Source organism: Antechinus flavipes, chromosome 2 (assembly GCF_016432865.1).
Source record: "Antechinus flavipes isolate AdamAnt ecotype Samford, QLD, Australia chromosome 2, AdamAnt_v2, whole genome shotgun sequence".
Classification (NCBI taxonomy): domain Eukaryota; kingdom Metazoa; phylum Chordata; class Mammalia; order Dasyuromorphia; family Dasyuridae; genus Antechinus; species Antechinus flavipes.
In genome coordinates, this window is record NC_067399.1 from 362,633,993 (window position 1) to 362,661,135 (window position 27,143).

Sequence of the window (27,143 nt, forward strand, 5' to 3'; positions counted from 1 at the left end):
GCCAAGCAAAATTTGGATGCTATTAAAAAAAATTTCTTTTCAACTGATGAGTAACATAAGATCCCTGCAATGGAAGAGTCACCCAAGCAGCAATTTGAAGGATGAATGGAGAGGAGGGATAAGGGACAGAGAAGAAAACAAAGATAGTTGGTCACACAGACACATGGAGAAGAGAGGACATAGAAAAGAATGCTAATGTGGAATTGAAAAGGGCTGAAACTAAAATGAGAGCTAAGAGGGAAAGAAATCCTCAAAGCTTTGAATATAAGGTAATGGTAGTGCCACTGACAGAACATATACTTGACAACTAATAATGGAGAACTCTCCACTTCAAAAGGCACTCTGCTTCCCTGTCCCTCTAACTCCAGTATCCCATTGTACCATTGTGATACATGCTTTTAATTGATTGTTAATGTGAATGAAGATGACATTTTTTTTTGATGTATTGGTTTTGCTGCAGTTTTTTTTTTTTTTTTAATATTCTCCTGTATTATAAGGGATGATAGCTAAGAGGAGGAAATGTTATATGAAAAAAAATTCAAAGAAAATGAAAAATTTTTTGTAACTTTAGTAGACAGAGAGGGGATAGTATAGCCAGTCTTCAAATAGTTATTAAATACTTACTGTGCTGCAAATACTACTACTCATTAGCAATAAAAAAGAAAGGCCAAAATTACCTGTCTGTTCTCAAGGACCATCTGATAGTCTAAATAGAGGAGACGAGATAACAAGTACAAATAATACAAACAGGAAAAATCTGTGGTGTTAGTGCTGGTGATAGTAGTGTTAATCTCAGAGGAAAAGCATTAAGATTAAGGATTGTAAACTCAAGCCTATGATCCTATGTAGAGATCAGGTATTTTCCTTGTTTCCCTTCACCACAAGGGGACAGCAGAAGTCAAGTTGATTGTCATAAACTCATTCTATACAAGTTAGAGACTTTCCTTTGTCTTTTCTGAGTCTCAAATGCTGTTAGAGAACAAGGGACATCACATCTACCTACTGCTGACAAAGAAATGGTTTTTAAGGTCATCAAATTAAGTTCAGTGCCCTGGAGGCTCAAAGGTAAGGAGTGGAGCTCGGATTCCCACTAAGAGGGCCAGGATTCTAAACAGTTGGCTTTTTTCATTGCATGTGCCTGAGAAGGATCAATTCCCCTTCTCTGTAACCCCAGAGTTCTCCAGCCCTCTTCCATCTGTCATAAAGATTGTGCATGGGGAGAAGTACAGGGAGGAATTGTGAATAAAGATTAAGTTCTTCCTCAGACTCTGGACACTATCCATAGGTAGAGCCCCTACCTAAAATGCCTCTGCCACAGTGCCTGAAAGCCCAAGGAAATTCAGATTGAGCATCAACATGCCTCTTCCCCAGGCCATTCGGTTCAAATATGCATCCCAAAATCTCCTCAGTGTCTTATGTTCCAAGATTGTTCCTTCCTGGAAGAAGTTCTTCCAGGAAGGAGAAGAAAGAAGATATAAGATCATTTGATCTACCTGCTTTTTACAAAAACAGAAAGAATTGACTTTCTCAAGGTCACTTATGCTAAAGCTGTAACAGGTAGGATTTGAATACAGGTGCTGACTTCAAAACCACTTTTTTTTTTAAACCTTATATTTAGAGGAAGAGGGGAGGAGGGAGGATAAGAGGAGAAAGAAAGAATTGGGTCGTAGACAGGAGCTAAATTTTCCTGACTTGGACTGCTGCTGTAAGCTTACACTAATACTCGCCAATACAGGATTACAAAGGGAGTTAAGTAGAAAACCCTAAAGAGAGTATTTTACAACAGTCACAGAATACTTTACTGTGGGACTTAACCTCTTTGGGCCTGTTTCCTTATTTTTAGAATGAAGATTCTAGACTAGATGGCTTTGGAGTCTCAACTCTAGATATAGTATTCAGGGTGAGATTTTTTTATGCCTGTGTGGGATGGGAAGCAGCCCTGAACTCGGGCTATGCTATGTGATTTCACGGTGGGACTCTGGAGAAGCTGCCCATCATTATGAGCAGTCTAGAGTTTTGGGGAGGTGGTAAATAAGCCACAATCTGTGTATTTCAGGATAGAACCAAATAAACTTGCTCTTCGGATACAGATTTTGATGTAGCCAGTCCCTCTGTGAAGTAGAGGACTGGAGCCTAAAATCAAAGTGGGAACCCTGGGGAATTTGGGAAAGGAATATTCCCAATTATGGAAAGAAAAAGGTAATGGAATAAAGTCTTAGAATAGTACCTCCCCAGCACTTAGTTCAGGTTGAGACTCTGGGCGCACTTGGGTTCGGAGGATCACAGATTTAGTCTTAATCTAACTCTCACATTTGACAGATAAAGAAACCTAAGCCCAAAAGGAAACAATTCAAGCAAAGGAATTTGCTTAAGGTCTCAAAGACAAAGAGTGAGAGCAGAGACTTAAATCCAAGCTTTCCAATTCGAAATTCTTTATACCAGATTCCTGTTTTGAACTCTTCCTCAGTGGTGCCAGATCTAGGAAGTAGATTTGGGGATTCCGGATCTCAAAAAAACTACTAATTAGGTGGTGCACTGCCGACCCACTCACTCAATTGGAAACCAAAAAGTCTGTAGGAAGAGGATAATTCTCCCTCTCATCCTTATTTTGAAATAGGACCTAGTCCAGTCTGAGAGGAAACGATGGGAAATATTAGAGCTAAGGAAGGGAGGCCAGTGCTGACTAACTCAGGCAGCAGCTTCTTCTACTGAAGATTATTAAGGACATTCCTCCAAGGACACTCCTCCCTGAAGCTCTCAAATTCTTGACCTCACTTGTACAACTGCAACCCTTGCAAAAGAACAGAATAGTCACAATCAGTTCCTAGAAAAGTTAAGGGACTTGATTGAGGTCACCAAACAATGGGAAAACAAAGTCCCTGCCCACCAAACTGAGTAAGGTAATTCTTATTCAGTGAGACAAGAATCTGGAGATACAGGAATGGGTTGCATTTCTTAAAAAGGCAGCATCCTTCATCCTAAAGGCCATTCTTCAGGAGGGAAAAACAGCACAGGATCTTCCCCTCCAAACTGGAGGCAAACTTGAAAGACCAAGATTGGGACAATGAGAGGCAAAGTGGTGTATTTCAGGCCAAACCCTGCCCCTGAGGGTACATCTTTTTAGGAGAAAAGAGAGATGGGTCAGACCCCAAACCCTGCCCTCGGGGAGCTCAGCCTGAGTGAGACAGATAGAACAGAACCAAGTCCCATCTTTGAGAATTCCTACACAGTGGGGAGAGAATTGGGGCTTACATGTTCACTGCTGTTTCTAAGGTTCTTCCCAACTCTGATATTCTGTGATTCTGTCTTTGTCTTAAACATGGTAACAGTTGCTGGGTGGAGTGAGTGAATAAATGAATGAAAGAATCAGTTGGCTGAGGACAGGATTTCAAGACTGTAGGATTCAAGAGAACAATCTTGGGGGGAGGGGAGGAATGGTTCCCCTTTCTCTCTGTCCATGATCCCTAAGGAATGAGTCTACCAGAACAAGCAGGGGCTTCTGCAGATTTTAGTTTTCCTGGTTGGGTCCTAGGTAAGGTGTTAAAAAGGCCTTAACTTCTGTTAGAATTAAAAGGACAAGGAAAGGGTTGTATTGTGACTATGATTCAGTAGTTTTGGGATCTCCATTACAAGCCAAGAGATAACAGAGAATGAGGACAAGGACCAAGCCAGGCTGAGGGACCACCCTGCATATTCTCATTGAGGAAAGAAGCATTTTTCTCCAACATATTCTAAAGTATTCAGATGAAGAGTTTTGAATTAGCAAATGGGACCCAGTTTGTGAGTATTTTTAATCAACTTCAAAGCATTGTTGAAATGCAAATGATACTGAAAAAACTATAGAACCCTAGAAAGTGATCATAAGGTTTGTAGGCTGACCAGATAGGGCCTACACATCTTTTCCTGGACTAATTTAACCCATCCTTCACTAAACCTTTTCTTAGCCACTTAAACTAGTCTTTATCTGAATTTTAGGTTAGCAAATTGGAGCAGAAGAGATTCCCTTTGAACTCTATAAATTGATGGTACCTACACTTCCATTGATATTGGCATTAATCCCATTTTAGAGATTCAGAAACTGAGGTTAGAGGAATTCGGCTTAAATCCAGTAAGTGTTGGAGAAGGGACTTGAAAACCAGCACTATTTTCACCATACCATGATGGCCCTTTGCGGTATTAATGTTAACAGGCCACAAAAGCCTAGGAGCCAGAAGCAGGGCTTGTTTCTTTTCTACCTTCTATTTTGTCCCTTTCTCTGGTTGTAGAGGACATATTTCTAGTCCTCTGGAGAACTGGATTTGTTACCTACAGTTTGCCTAAGGAATTTGTGTATAGAGTTAGACTTTTTAAGTGGTCATATCACATTTTTGGACATGGCCAATGAGGCAATTTGTTTTGCATTATGATGAAGCTGCTTCTCTCCCTCTTCCCCTTCATTTTATTTTATTTTTTGTTTGACTGGGGTGGGTAGCTATGAAAAAATGGAGATAAAATGCTTGTTAATCAAAAAGAAATTTTTTTTTTTTAAAGAATGAGTTTAAAAGAATGGAGTTATTTCATTTTTTTTTTTCATTTTTTTGTATTTGTATCCCTAGAGCTTAGACATGTTTGTTTATTGAAGAAAAAAATTTTTTATAGAATTCACAGACCCTTCAGCCAGGGAACTCCCAGAATCAGGGAGAAATTTCTTGACCTAGCTAAGTTAGTTTCTAGTGGAAGAGGAAGATGAGCTGGGACAAAGGCAATTGTGCTGTCCACAGCATCTGGTTGTGGCCTGCCCTTCCCCCTTCTCGTCTCAACTTCAAATCTTTTTATGCCCACTGAGAACTGGTAGAAACTGTAGGATAAAGGCCATATTCAACTCCCACAAGAGGGTTATATCCAGAAATGACCGAGATGTAAAAAAAATAGATTAATAAAATTTTCAAAGGAGTTCCACACAATACCTAAGAGAGTGAAAGCCATTTTCCTCTCTTCATCCTTAGAAATCCCAAGAACTTTTCTTTTCCAGACTATTAGGATTCACTGAGCAGGAAGGAGAAGAGAACCATAGGCTCACTATGTATGTGGGGGGGAAAATAGACATTTAGGGAAGTAGAATCCCTGGATAGTTAGTACCTAGCCTTCCTGCAGGTTGTGGTGCAAAGATATGTTTATAATCTGTCAAAACAATCTGGCCTATTGCAGTGTTTACAGACAATGGCTACACTCACTCCCTTCATTCCCTTCCCCCCCCCCCAAAAAAAAAAAAAAAAAAGAAACACAAAAAAACCCAGCCTTTTGAAGTTCTGCATTCCTGTTAACATTAGATGAGAAAATCCTTTGCTGGAGTTAATCTCAAGAGTGACATTTTTACTCCTGAGGCCTGGGCTCTCAGATCCATTCACAGCCTCCTCAGCCCAGAAGATTTTCTCATCCTCACAGGATCAAAAAACTAAGAAAGGGGGAATCTAATAAGGCTCCTCCCTGGCATGATCTATCTCCTCCTGCTATTCTGAAGGAGGAGAGAATAGAAGCTTGGACCTTGAAGTTCTGGGCCACCTTTACAGTCATACTCCACAGATCACAGCTTCAGGCTTTGTCCAACCCTCCCAATCCCTCAGGAACAAAGGGAGCCTGGAGCCAGCTTCCCCTCCAGATCTGTTGGTTGAATGGTAGTTGAGCTGGGGCTGACCAGGATGTGGTAATGGTGACCCTGCTTAGCACCACAGCCTGTCTGGGTCAAGGATAGTGAGGGTCAGGACTGTGAGGCAATAACACTTCTCATGGGGTAAGCTGTGCCAACTGGGTTGTGGAGGGCTTGGCAATGGGCCACACTGTAAGCAGAGCTTCTAGGAAGGCAGCCTGAGGCTTGGAAATAGGGGAATGTACCTTAGACCCTAGATGTATCTTCTACACCAGTACTGTCAGAGGAACCCTAGAGGAGAGTTTTGGAGGAATAAAAGATAGAGGTTTGGAGTGCTTTGGCAAAGAAGGGGTGGGCATTCTACAGACATGTGTGCGGGGAGGACACCAGACTCTGACACAAATTTCGGGATTAAGCTTGCTGAAATACACTAATCTGAACACCTGACTTAAATTGATTTAGAACCAGAAGGAGATTTTTAGTTTTAGCCCAACTTGCTAATTTAAGGTCCAAAGAATTAAAAGGAACTTGCCTAAGATAACACAACAAGAAGAGGATTAGTGAAAGATGGATAAGGCAGTTTAAGAAGAGCTATGTTGGCCCCTGGTTGGCTTAGTGATCATGAATGAGATCACCTTCCAAAGACTAGAATTCCTCTTAAGGAAAGCGGAGGGGCTCAGAGGCTGGGGACTACCCACTATCTGCCCTGACTCTCCCAGTGTCTCAAGGCCTAAGTTCAAAACTCAGGCTAATTGTATAATTAAAAATTCATGGGTTCCATGATGGTCCCTTCTCTCCTTTGTCCTCAGGTTACAAGTTCTGCCCCCTTTATGCCCTAGACTATTTATTTCCTAGGGTAAATCGAATAGTTCCACCTTCTTTGATTACTCCAGACCCCACAGGAATTTCTCCTTAATTGCCAAATCTGATTAACTGTACATGTGGAAATCCTTTATGCCCAGAGAAATGCTATTAGAGGGCAAGGAATAGGACATAAACAGCAGCAAGAGAAAAGCACAAACACTCTTTCAGTAAGCCCTTACTCAGAAAATGTTTGATTGTCTGATTAACACCAATCACCGTCAGGATGTTCTTCCCTTTCTCCAGAATCTTCTGCTTTAAAATACATTATAGAATCAGAGATTAGGAGTTAGAGACCTTGGAGTTCGAAGGAACAGGTCCAGAGAGGTTAAATGTGTTTCAAGGTCACACAACCCAAGAAAATATGTTCAAATAGTATCTGAACTCAGGTCTTTTTGATTCTAAATCATAACAGCCCCAATTCATTCTGCCAAGCTGCCTCTTTACTTTTAGGTTCAATCTCCTTATAATGAAGGAAAGAATGAAAGCAACAAACACTTAATAAGCCCCTGCTATGTGCTAGGCAACTGTGCTAAGCACTTTACAAATATCTCAGTTTGAGGTATGATCCCCATTTACAATTGAGGAAACTGAAGCAGAAAATGTTCAAATTATCTAACCAGCTGAGACTATATTTGGACTCAGCTTTTCCTGACTCCAGGCCTAATCCTCTAGTGGACTTTCTGGCTGCCTTAGATTTCTTTAGCAAATCTCCTCTGCTGGCATAGTTTTCTGAAATACTGCACTTCCTCCCCTATCATCTTCTCTAGAGACTGGATATGTCAGAGAAACTTGGGAGTTCTCCCCCATTCCGGGTTCTCTCTAACAGAGATCTTTCCCTCTAATTTATATACTCACTTCAACTTCTCCCTTTTCCCCTAGAGACTAGAGCTTCTCAGGAACAAAGAAAGGGAAAAGTAAATCTGCTTCAAGTCCACTTAGTTTGGACATCCCTATCCCAGTAATTCCATAGTGCATACAATACCTCCTTAAGTATTTCTTTTTTCATTTGTTTATATTCTACCTCCCACAAGAAGTTCTCAATTACCCGAGGACTATCAAAACCTGAGATTGTTACCTAATTTCTTCCATTTTTTTCTTCGAAGGGCCAATGATAAGCTTTTCTCCGTGCACCAAAAATGTGGTTAATTAATTCATCTATAGGTATTGGCTGTAATAACTCAAAGCTCACTTTCTAACACTCAGCCCCAAGACTTCTTCCCTATCCCAGAGTAAAACCAATCTCCTTTCTACCCAGCTCTCCTCCCTTGCAATAGGCTATTGAAATTAGCCTGCCTTGCTTTGATTTCTGAAAAGCTCTGTGATTTGGTGTAAAGAGAAAATATTTTCCTAAATAATGGATTCTACAGACTGAGAAAACAGGATGGTGACTGGCCAGCCCCAACTACTTCAGGGGTTAAACAAAACTCAACTGCACCAAATGAAACAAATTCAAGAATGGGAAGAGAGCTACTAGGGTCAGCACCTTTCATTTTTCATCAGCACCATAAGGAGAACTAAGTGCTTTGTAAATCCCATGAATAATATGTGACTCTTTTGGAGTTCCCTTACAGAGATGAAGACACCCTTATAATTTTAAACACCATTTACCTCAGAATTGGTGCTGAGCGACTTTGTGTGCTAGATTATGAGACTGAGTGAAATAAAATGTTACTTTTCACAAGAAAAGAAAAGACCCCTGGGGAAAATGGTGTTTTCTTGGAACAGGAGTGGCTTGGTAGCTCATCTTAGCAGTATTGTGGTACTGGCTGATTAAGCCATCCAGGATCTTGGCTCTTTGACCCAAAACTCAGACAGTGGGTATTAAGTTAGAGAGGGCCCTAAATTGTTCAGAAACAATAACACTCCTGGTGATACTCACCAGCCCATGGTATGGGAGATCTGTCCAACACCACCTGGAGATAAAGAGTAGAAACTGGAGATGTCAGTGGTCTGTAGTGGGCGGTGAACACCTGGACGGAAAAGCAAGATGGATTAGGGAAAGAGATGGGAGAGAGGCCTCAACCTCCCTGAGTGGAGAATTTCCATCCACAAGATCTATATTTGGTTTAGAGCAGTGGTACTCAAAAGTGTAGTCCAGAGAATCCTCGGGATCTCTGAAACTCTGTCAGAGGGTCTATTAAAAAAAATTAGTTTTTATTTCTAATAGGGTAAATATATATAAATATAAACCACACAAAAATTCTTTGAACACAGATCAAAGGAATTTAATGGAATAAAGGTACTGAGAACAAAAGTTTGAGAATCACCAGTCTAGAGGGAGTTATTATGCTATAGAAAAGGAGATGCAGACTGTATTCTTATGCTGGGCTTCTCTTGAGAAAAATCCCTTCACCCCTTTGGTTCTCAGTATTATGTGTAAAATGGGGATGATAATCTCTGCCCTGTCTCCCCTTTAAGGGCTGTTAGAGGATCAAATGAAATAATGGATATAAAAGCATTTCTGAGCCCAGCATGTACTCTTGTGAAGGCTGCTTAACAGGAACTTGCTGTTTTTGGCAGAATCTTGGCTAAGTCCTTTTCCCTTATTTGATTCCCAGTTTGCTTATTTGTACAATGAAGGGGTTGTATTAGATGGTGGCTATGATTTCCTTCAGCGCATCAAAACAAACAAACAAAAAAAAGATTTAAAGGATTGTACATGTTTGGAGTTATCTAAATGATCTGGAGTCTACATGATCAATTTATTGGAAACAATGTATTCAGAACTGAAGCTCTCCCAATACCTCCAAATGCATCATCTTGCCATCTTAGATTGGGTGTCACCATGTTAGCTTCAGGGGGTAATCCCTATTTGCTCCACTCCTAGAGAAGCAGCCATTTGGTACCTAGATTCTAACACTTCAGGTTGAATTGGGAAGAAGAGGATCCAGTTTATTATCAGAGGGGAAGCATAGTTGGGGGAGGTATAGGTGGGATTTTTGACACCACAGACTTTGTAAGAGGTCCTAGAAGTGAGGTGGATTCAGCCTCCAAAATCTCACTAGGGACAAAATGTGAATAAGACTTAAACTCAGAGATTTAGAATCCTCTCTGGAGGCACCAGGAATCCTCCCTCTCCTCCCTTATCTCCTTTGAACAAATTTCCTAAACTTCCTAAAAACAGATAAATTAGAATTAGCTACTGTATCAATCATCATGACCAATTGCAAAAATAAGTATAGTCCTAACAGCAATTGATGCAGGAGGGTATCAGAGAGATGAGAAAAGTACTGAGTTTGCCAGGCCTGGAGAGTAGCCACCACTCCCTGAAATGGAAAGTCAGTGGGGATCTGGGGGCTATCCAAGGGTAAGGCCTGAATCTGGGCATTTATGTTTGGAAACAATACTTATTTTCTAGGAATGGCTTCTTTACTCCAATATATCTGGGGGTGATTCAGAGGGTGTATGTCTTTTGATTTATTCCCCCACCCTCCTTTTGTTAGGGTAAGGCGAGGGTATGTGGAATGGCTGGTGATGGGGTATAAGATAAGCAGCCCTGGGTTCCTAGAGATCTGGGCTGGAAGTCTTGAGGAGGGGTAAGAATCTGGAGGGACCAGAGTTCTGGTCTGCTTCAGATAAACTTCAAACCCACTAAGAATAACTTGGCCATTCTCTCTCAGAGAACAATCCCTGCACTTCCTAGGGAGGTAACTATGGACAAAGCAATGGAAAACCACCAGTGGTTTTTATGGTTTGGCTTAAAATTGGGGCAAAGTTGGGTTTGCCCTCTTGGGGAAAAGTTCCTGTTGAGGAATTAAAAAAAAAAAAATTCTGACTTTTTAAGCCATAGGCCAAATGAAAGAAGCATTGTCCTATAGGTTGAGAGCAGCAAGGACTTTTATACCTATTTTGCAATGATAAGGGACAAAGGTTTGGAAAACTGAAATGAATGTATCTCTAGAGCTGCTATAATGAGAAGTTCCCTACATTCAATCAGGAAACCTAGCAGTGGGGCTGTGAGTCAAGTCACTTTCACTCTCTCAACCTCAGTTTTTTCCTGCTCTAATACCTTATCATGATGACACTCTGGGCTCTTGAAGTCTCTGTTCCTAGAGCACTGACTTTGGTAGGTCCTACCATAATGAGATGTTTTCAATGAAGGCCAGGTAAGGAATTGTATGTCATCTGAAACCCAAACTAGTTAAGTTAGGAGACACCTGACACTGGAAGGGTGATTACTGAATCATCTTTTGACAGAGGGTGGGGTTCTATCTGAATCAGTTGAAAGATGATATATTAATCAGCTAGTTGCTACAGTGATTAGAATGCTGGTCTTGGAGTGAGGCACACCTGAGTTCAAATCTGCCCTCAGATAATAGCTGTGTGACCATAGGTTAGTCACTTAATCTTTACCCCAGTTTCAAACTATAAAATGAGGATAATATTAGCATGTACCTTCCCAAGGTGGTTGTGAGACTCAAATGAGATAATTGTAAAATGATTATCATAGTAAGTACTGTATAAATGTTACTTATTATTATTATTATTATTGAAGCAATATTCCTGCTTCAATAGGTGAAGTGAGAGTTTATTGAGAAAATGTATGTGAAAGTGCTTTATACAAAACATCATTCTCATTGATATTACTGTTATTGTTAGCATGATGAACCCCTATCCCAGCTCCTTCAGGCTTGAATCTCACTTTTCTATTTTTAGCTATGCATTTCAAACAGTCCCATTAATTATTTTTCTCAAAGTACATGATTATGGTTTGCAAGCTGTATCTGGCCTAAATTCACCCTTTGCCCTGCTGGCCACTGCCAATCAAGCCTGAATCCTGACTATTCCCCCTCTTTAAATTCTTTTCAGGTTTTGTGCTAATTCCCAATGCTGATAGAAATCTTTCCTGCCTTTGTTTCTTTAGCTGTAAAATGTATGTAGCACTCTCACTTTCTCTCTGAGGTGGAGCATATTGGATATTGGAGCATCTAAACTTAAAATCCTAAACCTAAAGAAGAATGTCAAATCCTTTAAAATTTATTTATTTATTTGTTTGTTTGTTTATTTATTGGTGAGGCACTTGGAATTAAGTATTTACCCAGGTAGTAGTGCTAAGTATCTGAGTCCAGATTTGTACTCAGGTTTTCCTAGGGCCAGGGAGCTCTATCCATTGCACCAGCTAGCTGCCCCTGCTAAACAATTCTTAGTGTTTTTCTAGGAAAGCAGCCCTCTCATTCAGTGCTATCTACTGCTTGTCACCTTCTTTTGTGTCTCCACATTCCCAGTTTGCTTTTCTTGCCTATGCATATGTTATAATGATTGTCTTTTTGTTGTTGTTCAGTGAGGGAAAGGTGGGTAAGAAAAAGAAATGCATATTAATTGAAAAAAACGAAGAAAAAAATCATATGATCCTACCTTGCTTCTGGCTGATGTCAGCAGAGATATGTGTCTGGTGAGAGCTGAAATGTTCATAGAGGGGTGTGAGCTGGGTAACTCCATGGGAGGGCTGGCCAGGCTTGTTGTGCTGAAAGACATGAGAGAGACAGCCCCCAGCCACCCACCTGTAAACATGAAAATGATCCAATCCACCCTCAGCAACTCAGAATTTCTGGAGCTTGACAATAAACTTCATGGTTTCAAAGGAGCCTTCTCACAGTCTGGGAAGCAAGGTGAAAGAGCAAGTATTTTTAGTCCTTTTTAATATATAGGAAAACTGAGACTAAGAAGGGAGAAAAAGAAAGATCTCAATTCACCAAGCAACATATCAGGGCGGAGATCCAAGCAAGAGGGTGCTGGAGCCAGCTCCAACCCTTTTGGAAAAGTCCATTGTTAAATTTTCAATGTGGACCTTTGCACCTCAGAAACAAGCAATCACTAGGAATCAACCTTGATTTATCGTTTTGTTGACAGAGTGCTAATAAGCAGATTAAACTTTAAAAGCATGTCCCATACCCCTACACCATTTTATAAACATTGAATCCAGAAGATTTACCAGAGAAGGCTCAAGGAATGACGTTATTACGACGTTGGATGGCTATTGTAGACCAAAAATGATAATTTATACAGTGCTTTAAAGTCTTCGAAGTACCTTTTACATTATCTCATTTGAATCTTACAACATACTTGGATCCAGATTTCCTGATCTATGATTCAGGGCTCTTTCTACCCTAACACACTGCCTCCCACAGCTGGATCTCTAAGAGGTTGGGTATTCAGAATTCTATTTTGTGAGAGGCATTATGATTGCATCTCTGACACAAACTGATGGTACAAACATGTACAGATCTTAATTTAGCCGTTCAGTACTCTAGGCCAGTGGTTTCAGACTCAAACAGAAAGAAGTTATACGTTTGACTCTTCTGCTCTAGGCCACTCTCTAAGACTACATACACTGCAGAAATAAACACCAACCTGCAATGGTAGAGTTTTAAATTGTGAGTCCCAAGGTTGACTCATAGTGCTTCCTCCAAGCTAACCTTAGTTCCTTCTCTAGTAAAGAAGAAGAGTTCATATTTCTGGAAAGCTACCAGCTGTACCTATTCTTTTGATCATGATTTTATTGACTAATACCATGGTAGGGTAAGAATAGAAGAGAGAATTTAAGAGTCATGTAATCTGTTGTTCCCTACCACCACTGCCTTACCTGTATTCTTGGACAAATCCCTTCCCCTTCTATGGATCTCATGGTTTTCATCTATAAAATGAAGACCTGATGGCCTCTAAAGCCCCTTCCAGATTGAGGGGAGTAGGCATAAACATACCCCAAGCCTGAAACAAACTCTTTCTCTAAATCTGACTTCTAAAGTCCTTCCTTTCTGTCAAGACTCAACTAAGATACCACCTCCTCTATGAACCTTCTGAACCTCACATAATTGTGTCAGAGAACATAAAGACTTGTAGTCCTCAGAGTCCAGGATAAGGATCCTGAGGAGATATGTAAGAAATGTTTGCTGATTTGAAAATTAAATTATATTGAAGTGAACATCATTAAAACACTCAAAAAGAACTACCTCTCTTCTGCCCCTCCAACCTCCTTGGGAAAGGGGGAAAGGAGAAGGGAGAAAGAGGAAGGATGTGGAATGGAAGGGAGTGAGAGAGTTGTTGGAGCTCTGCTGAGTTCTTCTGGGAGAGTTTCCTAAATGAGGTTGGAAGTGGAGGAAGGAGGAAGGGAAAAGGGCAGGGTTTGGCATGGAACAGGACTGTCGGGTTTGTTTTGGACTGAAACTAGGGCCACAACCAATAAGCCCTTTGGTGGTAACCTGGTGTGGGAAGTTGACTAAAGGGCCCCAGCAAGGATGAGAAGCCACAAATAAAAGGGTATGGAAAAGGTAGAGGGGATGCATGAGACCCATAAATAGCCAAGTGGGTGGGGCAGCTGGGTCTTAAAGGGAAAAGCAGTTAGTTAGCAAAGCCACTGGCTCACCCCAAGCTCTCCATGGAAGAGCTAGCCCAGCCAGAATATCCAGAAGTGGGGAGGATCTGGGAACAACCCAGTTTGCAGCAAAAGATGACAGAGCCCCTGAATCCTACTGAATTCAAGTTCCAAATGACTGCTTCGAGCATTCAAGGCCCTTCATTATCTGAAAAGAGCTGTCACCATAATCACTTCTTACTGGTATCTTTGCTCACAGTTCTTCCTTTTCTGCATATCCAAAGTCTCTCCATCATCTATACCTCCAGATCTTCCATCTCAAGGAAGACTTCACTAACTGCCCTAATCTTCACCTATCTCTCCTTCCTGGCATTTATTATCCACACTTCTCCACTGGTGTTTAGCATAAACATTTTTCACAAAATTTGGGCTTCTGTGCCTAACATTCAAGGCCCTCTATAATGTAGTCACAACCTACTTTTCTTTAAAAAAAAGTTTTTTAATTTTCAGAATACATGCAAAGATAGTTTTCAACATTCACCATTTCAAAACCTTGTCTTCCAATTTTTTCTCTCTTCCTCCTTACTTCCCCTCTCCTCTCCTAAACAGCAAGTAATCTAATGTAGGTTAAATATGTTCAGTTATTCTCAACATTTCCACATTTATCATGCATGCTGCTACATGAAAAATCAGATGAAAAGGGAAAAAATGAAAAAGAAAAAAACAAGCAACAACAAAAAAGTAAAAATATTGTTATGATCTGCATTTAGTCCCCTTGGATGCAAATGGCTCTCTCCATCACAAGTCTATTGGAATTGGCCTGAATCACCTCATTCTTGAAAAGAGCCAAGTCTGTCATTGTTGATTATCACATAATCTTCTTGTTGCTGTTTACAATGTTTTCTTGGTTCTACTCACTTCACTTAATAAGTCTTTCCAGGACTTTATGAAATCATCCTGCTGATCATTTTTAATAGAACAATAATATTCCATAACATTCATATACCATAACTTATTCAGCCATTCCCTACTGTTTTCAGTTCCTTGCCACTACAAAAAGGACAGCCTTCCTTTTCTAGACAGATCTCATGTGCTGTGCTCTACACAGCCTGTGACAATCAAGCTGGTACTGCTTTTTGTCCCTTGAACATAGATGATGTGGTACAATGGGCAAAGTGTAGAACATGAAGTCACAAGGACTTGCGTGTGACTTCTGTTTCTGCCAGTTACTAGTTACATGTATTCTTGGACAAATCCTTTCCCTTCCTCTTTGGGTCTCATGATCTTCATCTTTAAAACGAAGGGGTTGGGCATGATGGTCCCTTTTCAGATATAGATCCAGGATCCTGTTCTTCCTGCTAGTTTCCTTCTTCACACATACTTTGCTATTTTGAATTTCTACTAACCTTTAAGAGTCAGCAGGTCTTGGAGAAGCCTTAGCTCTCTCATCAGTGAAGAAGTTGGACCAAATGATCTATGAGCTTTACCACTTCTGTGACCTTAGGCAAATCTTTAAATTTTCTCAACTTCAAGATAAAATGGCCTCAAAAAGATTTTCCAGCTTATAAAATCCATGATCCTGTGAGTCTGACCCTGGTTCAACATTGGACTTCCTGAAGGAAGGGACACTGTCATAGCCACACAGGACAAAGCACAGGGCTAGAAACATGGTTCGGGGAGGAGAGGAAAGGGGTGATCAATAAAAAAAAAAAATTTACTTATTGAATAGAGACTGGAGTCCCTTGCAGAGCTGGGTGCCACAGGCAGAACTGGGGGATAACTTCCCCCCAACCACCTCTAGATCTGAGACTCTTCTGAGTAGAGCTATTGGATGTTTGCTGGGTTCTTGCCTCTGCTTTCCAAACTACCCAAGTTTCCTGTCACACTCATGCAGGAGGCCACAGAACTCTTACTTTTCGTAGAAATGGCCTATAGTGGCATTCAGAGATGACTCATGATTCACTGAGATATGAAGATGGGGAGAGGCAGAAAGGAGGGGGCTGTTCTCTCAAGTCCCAGGGCCAAAGTGGTGGTTTTCCTGTAGGAGGGTTCACTAGGAAGATAGTTCACTTCTCCTATCAACTCCTTTCCAAGACCCTTTGCTGTAACCCTATGTTGGCCTGCCCAAACCACCAAATAGTTGACTTGACTTGCTTTGTAAGGAAGTCACAGGATTACAAATGTAGAGTTGAGAGTGATCTTAAAGGTAATCTGACCCAAACACTCCATTTACAGATGAGAAAACTAAAGTGCAGACAAGTTAAATGACTTGCTTAAGACATCATAGATTCTAAGCGATAAAGCCAAACTTTGAATCCCAATTGCATTTATCTGAATTTAGCACTCTTTCCACAGTACCACACCATCACAACTTGTCTGAGCTTCATTTACTTTATCTCAAAATGGGGTTATTTCATAATGAGTAGCCCCAGAATGTGGCCAGTGCAATAAATAGAAAAACCACTAGACTCTAGTCCCTACCATTTGTCTCCTTGCTTGCCATCTCTGTGACCTTGGACTAAGATTAACCTTTCAAGGTTCCATTTCTTCATATATAAAATGATGGTTTTGGACCAGATAATCTCTAAAATCCTTCTCTAAATTCCATGATACTATGATCTTTTTCTTACTTTTCTAGTTCATCTGGGAAAAGCTCAGAGTTACCAACCTTATAAACCCTGGAGGGATTGCTGATTGATCTATTGAGCTGAAACGTCACAGCCAAGTAAAACTTGCTAACCCTAGTCCATGGTGAAAGACAGATGGGGAAGGAGCTCTAGAGGGTCTAGAGGGAAAAGGGGATTTTCATTGTTGTTGAGTTGTTTCAGTCCTGTCCAACTTTCCATAACCTTATTTGGGGTTTTCTTGCCAAAGCTACTATAGTGGTTTGCCATTTCCTTCTCCAGCTCATTCTACAGATAAGGAAACTGAGGCACACAGGATCAAGTGACTTGCCAGTAAGTGTCTGAGATTGAATGTACTGACTCCAGAGCTAGCACTCTATCCATTGTGCTATCTAGCTTCCCCAAGAGGAAAGAGGTTTCACTCTAGCCACATTTGCCTTCATAGGAAGTTAATGCTCACACCCCAGTGACCTATGATTCAAGTAATTAAGGTATGGGAGAGGAAAGAGAGCCCTCTATTATACGGTATTTCCCAAGTATTTTATACTTTCATTCATTTATGTCATAATTCAAAATGGTTGGTTGGTTGATTGGTGTCTTTCACTCTCAAAGAGGACCAAAATGATATCACTATGTTAGCATTGAGTTATAGTGTGTCCAGCTGTGCCTGATCAGACCAACATGAGCTCAGAATGCTTTGTCATACATTGGACACATATTGTCCCTATAAACATTTGGGAAGGTTTCTCTAACTTTGTGTCATCTCGCAATTTTCCTGGACTAATTCAAGTCTGCTTTGCTCACAGAGCACAGAAACCTTCTCTGATGAGGGCACGCCATGCTGGGTGGTCTTGTGCCAGTGTCTCCCATGTCATGCAATCAATTCTAAAGTTCTCTTAAGAGAGACTTTGAGAGTGTCCTTTTATCACTTTTTCTGATCACCTTGTGAGCACTTGCCATATGTAAGTACACATCTGCTCTGAGAGGATGGTAGAACAAAGATTATCATCCATATCTTGGGAAAAGTGATGCTTAGAGAATTGGACTGAGGTTGGACAGATGGTGGAGCCAGAGAAAGAAGGTGGATGTCCTGATTCCTGTGGGGATAGAGAGCTCTTTCTCCCTCCTTCCCCTGCTTACCCTCCCTTAATCAAGTTCCATTGTTCTATCAAACACCAGTCTGGGAAGTGTAACTTTCCTTAGAGAGAGGTAGCAACTGATGGCCTGAGTCTCTTCTTAGCTACTCAGCCTCATGGTTCCATCTAATGAGGGTGAGACTAGTCCTCAAGACTTTGAGGAAGATCTTTATAGAAGTCACCATGCTCAGTCAGTATCTTTAAAATATTAGATTTGGAAGTAGCCTTAGTGGTCAATCCTCAGAGAGGCAGCTGTGGTCTAACAGAAAAGTACTAGGCTTAAATCCAGGGGATACCACAAGGTAGCTCCAGTTTCCTCATCTGTAAAGGCAGGCAGGTGATAATTTCACTCTAGCTCACAGAGGAAACTTCAATAAAAACGAGGACTGGTCATTCTCATTTTACTAGGAGAGAGACTAAGAACCAGAGAGAGGATTACAACAGAAGTTTAATGGTGGAAGAAGATTCAATTCCTGGGTTTCCTGACTCTTAGCCTGAGGCTTTTTCCATAAAGCCTTAATTAACTATGGCTTCCCTACTAGGGTAGGAACTAGGAACTTAGCCTATTAGGGCTGTGGGTGTGGCCCCTGTCTAGAGAAAGGGTGAGTTTCCACAGCTCTCTGCTGATTACATAATCCCTGGTAGAGAGGATTGTGAGACATGGAAGACTCCAATGGCTTCAATTCCTAGAGAAGATGATAAGATTTCCACGAAGATGCCTTTGATAGGAAACTGAATTTGTAAATTAGTTAGGTTTGTTCAAGCTTCCAGTGAAAAAAGCTTGAAGTCATCCTGTCTCTACAGACATCCACTTCAGGTAGATTTTAGGTCTCATCTCTCCACGCTGGATTTTTGTATAGTCCATTAAAAAAGAAAAGAAGCAGTTGCAAATACTTCTATGTACCAGGCACTATGCTACAACATGCTTTATAAATATTCTTAATTGATTCTCACAGTAACCCTTGGGCAACTCAGGGAGGTAGGTGCTATTATTATCCCTATTTCACTGTGAGGAAACTGAGTCAAACAGAGGTTGTGATTTGCCTGTATTACAGGTGTCTGAACTTTATTTGAATTTAAGTCTTCCTGATCCCAGACCCAGTGCTCTACCTACTGAGCCAGACCTAGATGCCCACGAGAGAAGCTTAGAGAAATTGCCAAGAGTTGTGGTTGGGTGGAAGGTTTGTCCACTAAAATAAAAGCTCCATTGTTTTTTTGTCTTTGTATCCCTAGTGGTTATTGTAATACCTGACCCTATGGAAAATATGTACTCAGTAAATGCTCTTTGAATTGATTTTTCCTACAGGAAAGCAGGGACTTATTTCAGTTTTGTGCAGTAGGTTCTTAATAAATGTTTGCTTAATTAAAAGGAATTGCTTTCCTCTGAGAAGGAGAACTATTGGCTGTGAGTGATATATCAACAAATTAGCCAATCCTGAGACACAGAGAGAAGGACTCCTGAGATTCTTGTCATCTAAAAAGAATTCTTTCATTGAGCCATCACAAAGGACACGTGCTGCATGATATTAGCAAACATCTGAGATAAATGCATCTCCCTCTATAATGACCCCTCATCAGATCACTGAACAAAACTCCATAAGGATATATGCTATTGAGTCATGTGTGATTTAAACATACATGTGAGAAACACCATTTTTTTCCCTTTGAAGACAGCCTTTAACGCTCAACTCTTCAAAGTCTTTTTAAAAAAATTGTATTCCTATTTTGCTTTTAAATCCCAAGTCAAAGGCCACCTCTTCCACGAAACCTTCTCTAGTTCTTCCCCTATTCCTCCTTTAATTATGCCCCTTCCTCTTTCAGACATTGAACAGCAATCTGGTTTATGTGCCTCTAATGCATTAAGCTTGGATAGATCTGTAATTCCCTTCCTCTAGTATAAGTCATGATACATCTACATTTTTGCATCCTATGACTCTTCTACACATTCTCCGATGAATCCTTTGTCCAAAGAACTCAGCATCTTTCCCTAGATCCCTTGGCATCGCATGGACACCAGCAATAGGCCTCATATTGGTTGTATTTCCAATACACTTATTATGGATTATTTTTTATTACAATCACTTGCAAATTTATCACATACATTATATAACATAAGGTTTGCAAAGCATTTTACAAATAGTTCTTATTTAAATACAATAATCCAAGTGTTATTACCATCTTCATTTTGTGGATGAGGCAGATGATAGTTAAGTGCTTTACCCAAGGGGTCTCATAACTAGTAAACATCTGAGACCAGATGTGAACTCAAGTCTTGATGGCTCCAGGCCCAGCACTTTATTCACTGCATCAACTAGCAGGACTATAAGGTTCATTTAGGCAAGAACTATAGCTTAAACTTTATATATGTTCATAGTTGGCACAAGATAAATGTCTACAGTGAATTATAATTGAATGGAATTGAACTGATGTAGTATAACAACAACTGGTATATAAGAGCTGAAGTTCTGCCACCAAGCTTTTCCATTTCTTCAGTGAATTTCACAAAAGTTCTTTGAGGAAGGCACAGTGAGTATTATTATCTCCATTTTAAAGATGAATCCGCTAATCAAGCAATTATTAAGTAGATTTGGAGAGTCTTATGTGTTTGGTCTTTAATAGTCATAGACCCCTATCAGGGAGGAGCCTGAGATTTAAATCTTAGATGGGACCTTAGGAGTCATCTAATCTTTTACAAATGAAGAAACTGAAGCCAGAAAACTTGACTAAGATTGCAGTTCAATCTTAAGGTCCTTGGATTCCAAATCCAGTGTTCTTTTCATGGCATCATATTACTGTCGTGACTCAGAAATGATCAGATTCAGCCAGTTGGGAAACAAGATTTAGAGGGGAAAAAACCCCACAAATTTTCTATTTAGGGATAACCATAGGAACCAAAGTGGAAAGAACATGGGACCCAGAGTCAAAAAAGCTGTAGTAATTCCTGGTTCTGCTACATACTTCTCGTGTGAAGTTGGATAAGTCTCTTCCACTCTCTGAACCCAAGAATTTTCATTTTTAAAAGTGAGAGGGGTGTAAATCAGATGGTCTTAAGCTCTAAATCCTATGTTACTGTGTACTTATCACCCTGGGGACAAATAGACAGATGTGCTTCCAGATCCTTAGTGCAGGTTCATCTATATAAAAAATAAAATTCCCTCCATTTGTTCCAGGAAAGGAGACAAATAATAACAGCTCACATTTCTATAGCAATTTAAGATTTACAAAGTATTTTTAAAAATTGATCCTCATGACCTTTTGAAGTAGATGCTATTATGATTCCCATTTTATAAATGAAGAAACTGAAGTTAAATGATACATAGGTCACACACTAATCAGTATGTGAGGTGGTCAAAAAGCTCAGATATTCTTGACTTTTTAATCCAGAAGTGGATTGTCTGGAGAAGAGAAGAGCACACACGTGAAGTATCAATGTCACTAGAGATGTGCCATTTGGACCAGTGTTACCTGTGTGATCTGCTAAATTGCCACATAGTTGGGTCAAAATTTTTCCCTGGGATGAGCCATCCTGATTGAATCCAAACATCGAAGAGCATCATTAAATGAGTATCCAAAGAGATTTAAGAGGTCACTGTCCCTGACTTCTAAGTGGTATCACTTTGCATTAATAGCAAGTAACAGTTTACAAAGTCTTTTTCCATTCCTTCTCTCATTTGATTATTATGGTTCAGTGAAGGAAGCAGGATAAAGATTATTATTTCTAATTTACTGAAAACTGAAACTGAAGCCTTAGACAGGAGAAGGGACTTGCCCAAAGTCACACAGAGATAATTGCACGGATAGTTGCAAAGATAGTTGCAGAGATAGTTAGAACCAAGGGTGTGTCAATAAATATTTAATAACCAAGCTTGAGGGGGGAGGCAGGTGGAGGAAAAGAAGGAAAAGGATCTTTTACACACATTTTAAACTATAATCTACATTAATATTTTTTAAACTTCTAGACAATAAACAAAACAACACATCAAGCCTAGATTTATGCATATTTTAAGCTTAAGTGCTCATATTGAAATTTTAATAATTGTTTTTCAAAGCAGCACTGGCTTCCCAGCACAACCCTGATTAGAACTTAAATTCTTAACTCTTAAGTTCAGGGATATTTGTATACCAAATCAGAACTATCATCTCTTTCCCAGGTTCTCTAAAGAAGTTAAGGGCCCTATCTCTCTTTGTTTGAGCTCTGGCTGTTCAGATGGGAGCTATAGCCCCACGGAGTTCTCAGGTATCTGCAGCAACCTCATGGAGCCAAATCTGGAACCTTACTCCTCTTTACATCCCCCTACTCCCAAGTCCTGTTATGACTGACCTGACATGGTGACCAACCAGATATTGTACAAAGTGGCTGAGCTCTCAAGCTCTGACTGCCTGTGGTTTGCACATCTTAGCTCACTGAGGTAATATATGAGGACTATGTATTAGTCACGTCACTTTCAAACTTTCCCTCATTGCTGGCCCCAAATCCTCAAATGAGAAAGTGGGTGGGTGGGTGGGAAAGGGTGTCTCGGAGCTCCTCTCACTCTATATTTGTATGTACAGACAAGGAGGAGATATGTATCTAGAGATGGTGTGTGTGTGTGTGTGTATGTATACTGACACTAAATTTTGCAAATCACCCAATAGATCGCTAAATCTCCTCATAAACCATCTGGACAGTAGTAATAGCTTCCTTGGGCCCCTCCCAACTTGAAAATCCTGTGATTCATTCTCCCTGAGCAGAAAGAATGAAATGGATACAATTGTGCCTTAATGAATATATTTTGTGACAACAATATAAAAGGTTAATTGACATGTAAACAATGCTTTAAGGTTTGCAATCCATACATGATGATTTCATCTGAAGCTCACAACAACCACTGGGACATTGACATTTATCCTCATTTTACGAATGAATTCAGGCTCAGACAAGTTAAATGATTACATCCCAAGTGTTAGAAGTGTCCACTATGCTATACTGCACAATATGGAAGCACAGAGAAAAATACTCTGGGAAATGTTTGCCTTAAATACAACCTCAACAGTTTCTAGCACATAATAAGTGCTTAACAGATGCCTTTTCCCTTCTTTTTCCCAGATGTAGTCATCATTTATTTAATTTGCCAATCAGTCAGTTAGCATTTCTTCAGAGCCTGCTTTATGCCATACATTGTTCTAAGCACTGGGAATACAAAGAAAAACAAAAACAAAAACAAAAAAACAGTTCCCTCTCCCTCAAGGAGTTTACAGTCTAATGGAGTAGACAGCAAACAAACAGCTAGGTACAAACAAGATGATAGGAGATTTTCTTAGAGGTAAGACACTGAGATTAAGGGGAACTGGAAAAGTCTTCTAACAGAAGATGATAACTAGCTAAGATTTGAAAGCATCTAGGGAAGCTGGGAGGCAGAGATGAGGGAAGAGAGTATTCTTAGGTGGGAAGGACAGTGAGTGAATATTCTCTGACTTGTAAAATGTGAGTGTCATGTTCAAGAAATAGCAAAGAGGCGCTGAATATGTAGAGAAGAGTAAGGCATAAAAAAAGACTGGAAAACTAGATGATCTTTAAAAAGCAAAAGGAAGTTAGAGATAATAAGGAACTACTGGAATTTACTGAAGTGGGAGTGAGGGTGGGGATGACATTGTCAGATCTATGTTTTAGGAAGATCAATTTGATGATGGAGGATGGAATGGGGGAGAAAATGCAAGGTAGGGGACAAAGTAAAATAGTATTTCAATAGTCCAGGCATGAGGTGATGAGGGTCTTCACCAGAGTGAGTGCAATATTAAAGGAGCTAAGAGAGGGTAAGAAGGTAGAAAAAACAAAAGGCACTGACAACTGATTGGATATAGAGGGAGAATGAGGAATTGTGAACCTGCATAACTGGGAGAATAGTGGTACCCTTTGCAGTAATTCAAAGAAGTTAAGAAGAGAGGGAGGATTGGGGAAGAAAAGTAGTGTTTAGTTTTGAACATGCTGATATCTAGAGAGTATGTTGTTTGAGACACAGGTAATAGGCAGTCAGAAATGTGAGGCTGTGAAGTTAGAAGAAAACAGGTCTGGGAGTCATCTGTGTAGAGAAAACAATTGAAATTATGCTGGAATGGATTATAGGGAGAAGAGAGCATAGGATGGAGCCTTCAGGAGCCCCCCTGAGGGGGCCATGTAAAGTGGCCATGATATTGTGTCCATAGATAAAAGTCTTGCAAAGAAGCCAGAAAAATCAGGGAGATAGGAGAACCAAGCAAGTTCATAAAAATCTAGAAAAATGATCAGGGAAAAGGTGATCAGCATTGTCAGAGGTTGCAGAATGGCCAAGAAGGATAAAAATAGAGGAGAAAGGGTTATTAGATTTGGCAATTAAGAGTGTTAGTGACAGGGGCAAAGGAGGAAACCCTGAAACTGTAGTCCTTGACTATGGGGGGGGGGGGGAAGCAATGGGGATGAACTCTGAGAAACTTTCCTCTGGGAGAGGCCCACCTCAGGGAATCAAGGTAAGTGGCTTCATTCTGTTATCTAGTTGGTGACTAGCTGCATGCACTCTCTATTGAGCTAAAAATTAGTTCAGGACCAGTCCTAGTAGCTGGAACTTAAGTGGTCTCATTCAACTAGAAATCTAGGCCCTGGGGGCAGTGACAACATTGAAGGAATCTCATTCAATTGAAACCTCAGACTCAGATTTCCTATAAAAAACACAATTTGCAGAATGTCCAAAGCAGAATTACGCCTTGTCAAGGAATCTCTCTCCTTGGCATAGCTGTCTGCCAGGAAGCCTGCCCGCTATGAGGAAACCCTTTTCTCAATGAGAATCTTTTGTTATTTCTCTGCCAGGACCTTGTCACTCAGAAGTCTGTCTTTCCTAACAAAGCTGGCTTCTGCAGTGACAACAGAATAAAACTTCCCTTTTGCCTTCCAGACTTTTCGGGTTCATGAATTCTTTTCACGTTGGACCTGTGTCGACCAGAGGGGTTCCCACAACTCTCTGCACCTGCCACTAACCACATCATTAGTAACATTAAAGAGAACAATTTCTGTTGAAAGATGAGGCTGAAAGCCAGACTGCACACAGCTAAGAGATGTGAGAGGAAAGGAAGTAGAGGTATCTGACAATTATAGAAGTCCTTCTCAAGAAGTTTAACTACAAATTGGGTGAGAGGATTTTTAAAGAATGGAATGAAATCACTTGTATATGTAGAGAGGTTTGCCTTGGCAGGGAGAAGAGCCACTTTTTCACAGGAGATGGATCAAGGAAGAGGGAAAGGCAGAAGGAATCTGAGGAATATAGGATAAGGAAGAGGGAGTGTAGTGAATAGCCTCAGCTGTAGAACCTGCTATGACCATTATGGGGCACACATCTTCTTCATGGTCCACGTGAGAGCATCAGTGGGGCATCTTTAATGCATTTCCTTGAAAGCATGTGATTTATCTAGCATGAGGAGAGAAATTTGAAATGGGAGTTAAGAGGCTCCCAGGTTTGTTTTACTAACATTTGGGCTTGGAAATCTTGGGCATACTAAGCCCCTTTCCCAACATTAGCCTCTATTTTTGTGTCTGTTAACCAAAGAACTTGGAGTAGGTGGATGTTTCAGGTCCCTTTTAACCCTGATACACTGTTTTTGAAATCAAACATCTGAGACTGTCCTGAACACATGGTTTTTGACAAGAATTTTCTTGGTGACCTGGAAGAGTGGGAGAATAATTTGTCTGGAGTTCCTATTTCTACTAACCATTTGGACTTCACATGTACTGCCTGGGATTGTAAGTGACAATACATTTTCATGTGTGTCTTCCTGTCCATCCAGGCTGTTAGCTCCTAAAAAGGTAGAGACTAAAAGATATATTGAATTGTAAGCTTCATTGATGTTTCTCCTATAAGATCCAGCATAATTGATCAGTGCCCATTCAGAAGTATTATGGGAAACTGGGGCCCAGGTAAGGAGAAGGAAACCAGAAAGTTTTATAATAGCACCAAGATTGTTGTAAGGATAAAGTGAGATGATATTTGTAAAGTGCTTTGCAACACTTAAATCCTAATATTATTATCATCTTGGGAAAGGGATTATTCCTTTATTGGGCAATCCTCATTCATCTATGTTCTTTTTCATGGTCATGTACCATGTACACATGGTCATGTGAATGAGTACTGGCAAGTTACTGACCTTTCCTTCTTAGTTTTTTCATTTTAACATCTCTAGCTTTCTCTAAGGTACGGCTCAAGCACCATGTCAATCGATACTTATTAAGCATTTACTATGTGACAGTGCAGCTAAATGGTAGAGTGGAGAGAGCACTTGATCTAGAGTCAAGAAAACATCTTCCTGAGTTCAAATGTGGCCTCAGACACTTATTATCTGTTTACCTTGTGTAAGTTACTTAATGCTGTTTGCCTCAGTTTCCTCACCTGTAAAAAATTCCAATAGCTTTTCCAAGAAAACCCTAAATGGGGTCAAGAAAAGGTGAAGAATGGAATGTGACTGAAACAACTTAACAATAGCAAATGTGCCAAGCATCCTGCTAAGGCCTTTCCTAATTTCTGTGGCTAGCAAGGACAAAAATTACCTTCTCTTGTTACATATTTTATATTTACATTTATGAGTATATATTTTCTTCTCAGTAGACTTCTGCAGAACGTTTCCCTAATAGAATGCATGTTCTGTGTGTGTCCAGTGCCTAGCACAGTGCCTGGCACATAGTAGGTACTTAATAAATGGGGAATTATTGATCTTTAAAGGATCACAGGATTGTTGCAAATACTAATGTATGTAAAAGCCCACTGCAAACCTCAAAACCCTAGATGTCCATTATTATCATTATTACATATGTCCATACTTCCTATGAACTAGAAGGCTATGAGAAACAAAATGAATTTGATTCCCTGATTTATATTGTATCCTCTTTAGAGGAACCTCTGAAGAATTGGGGAGAAGAACCAGTTACCATAACTGCTTATGCCAACTCAGTAACTGGACTAATGATAAGGCTGGAAGCAAAAGGAGGCTCTTAAGTTATATGGGCCTAATAAACATATTAGGCAGCAGGGTGATCTGTGAAATGCTGCTGCCTCATTCTTGACCCCTCACTTCACTTGTTTGGTTGAGATGGCAAGGTACAAGACAGGTGGCTGCCAGTCAAGGAAAGATGTAAAAGACTGGAATTAGGCTGAACTATCCACTGTGTCCTACAGAGGATGGATCCTATTTAGATAACCCCGAGGAACCCAGCTCATTGTGGCATAGTAGAAAGGTAATTCACTAACACCAGTTATTAAACCGACCACACAAAAGAAACACCTACCCACCATCCAACCCTCAAATCATTCTCCAGCCACATGAGGCTGGTACTGCTGTGTGGCAGCTGGACTGAGGAGAGAAAGGATTGCCCCTGCTCCCACACATCTCTCTAGCATATCCTGTCTTTGAGAACCCTAAAATCTGCTCCTTGCTCCTAGGTCAACTTCAGAATTAAGAACCACCCTTTCTTTTTGCTACCACTAGCTCTGAACTGCAGCATTTCCTGTCTATTCTGCTCACCTGAGTCTCCTTATACTGTTTTGTGATTTAATCATTTCATGAGAATGTCTTATCTTCCCCCC

At 40.3% G+C, this 27,143-nt stretch overlaps 1 protein-coding gene across 4 annotated transcripts in view; it reads right to left on the reverse strand.

Annotated features, from left to right (window-relative positions):
• The window catches only part of TCF7 (transcription factor 7), a 109,385-nt gene that overhangs the window by 17,208 nt on the left and 65,034 nt on the right, over window positions 1-27,143 (reverse strand). For all 4 annotated transcript variants that reach the window (XR_007950734.1, XR_007950733.1, XM_051978202.1 and 1 more), the window contains exons 4-5: window positions 11,846-11,954; window positions 8,370-8,460 (exon numbers count right to left, since the gene is read on the reverse strand). Coding sequence is in view for 2 of the 4 variants with exons in the window: in XM_051978202.1 (XP_051834162.1) it covers window positions 8,370-8,460; window positions 11,846-11,954 (200 nt within the window). In the remaining 2 variants the exon portion in view is untranslated. The remainder of the gene's footprint in view (window positions 1-8,369; window positions 8,461-11,845; window positions 11,955-27,143) is intronic.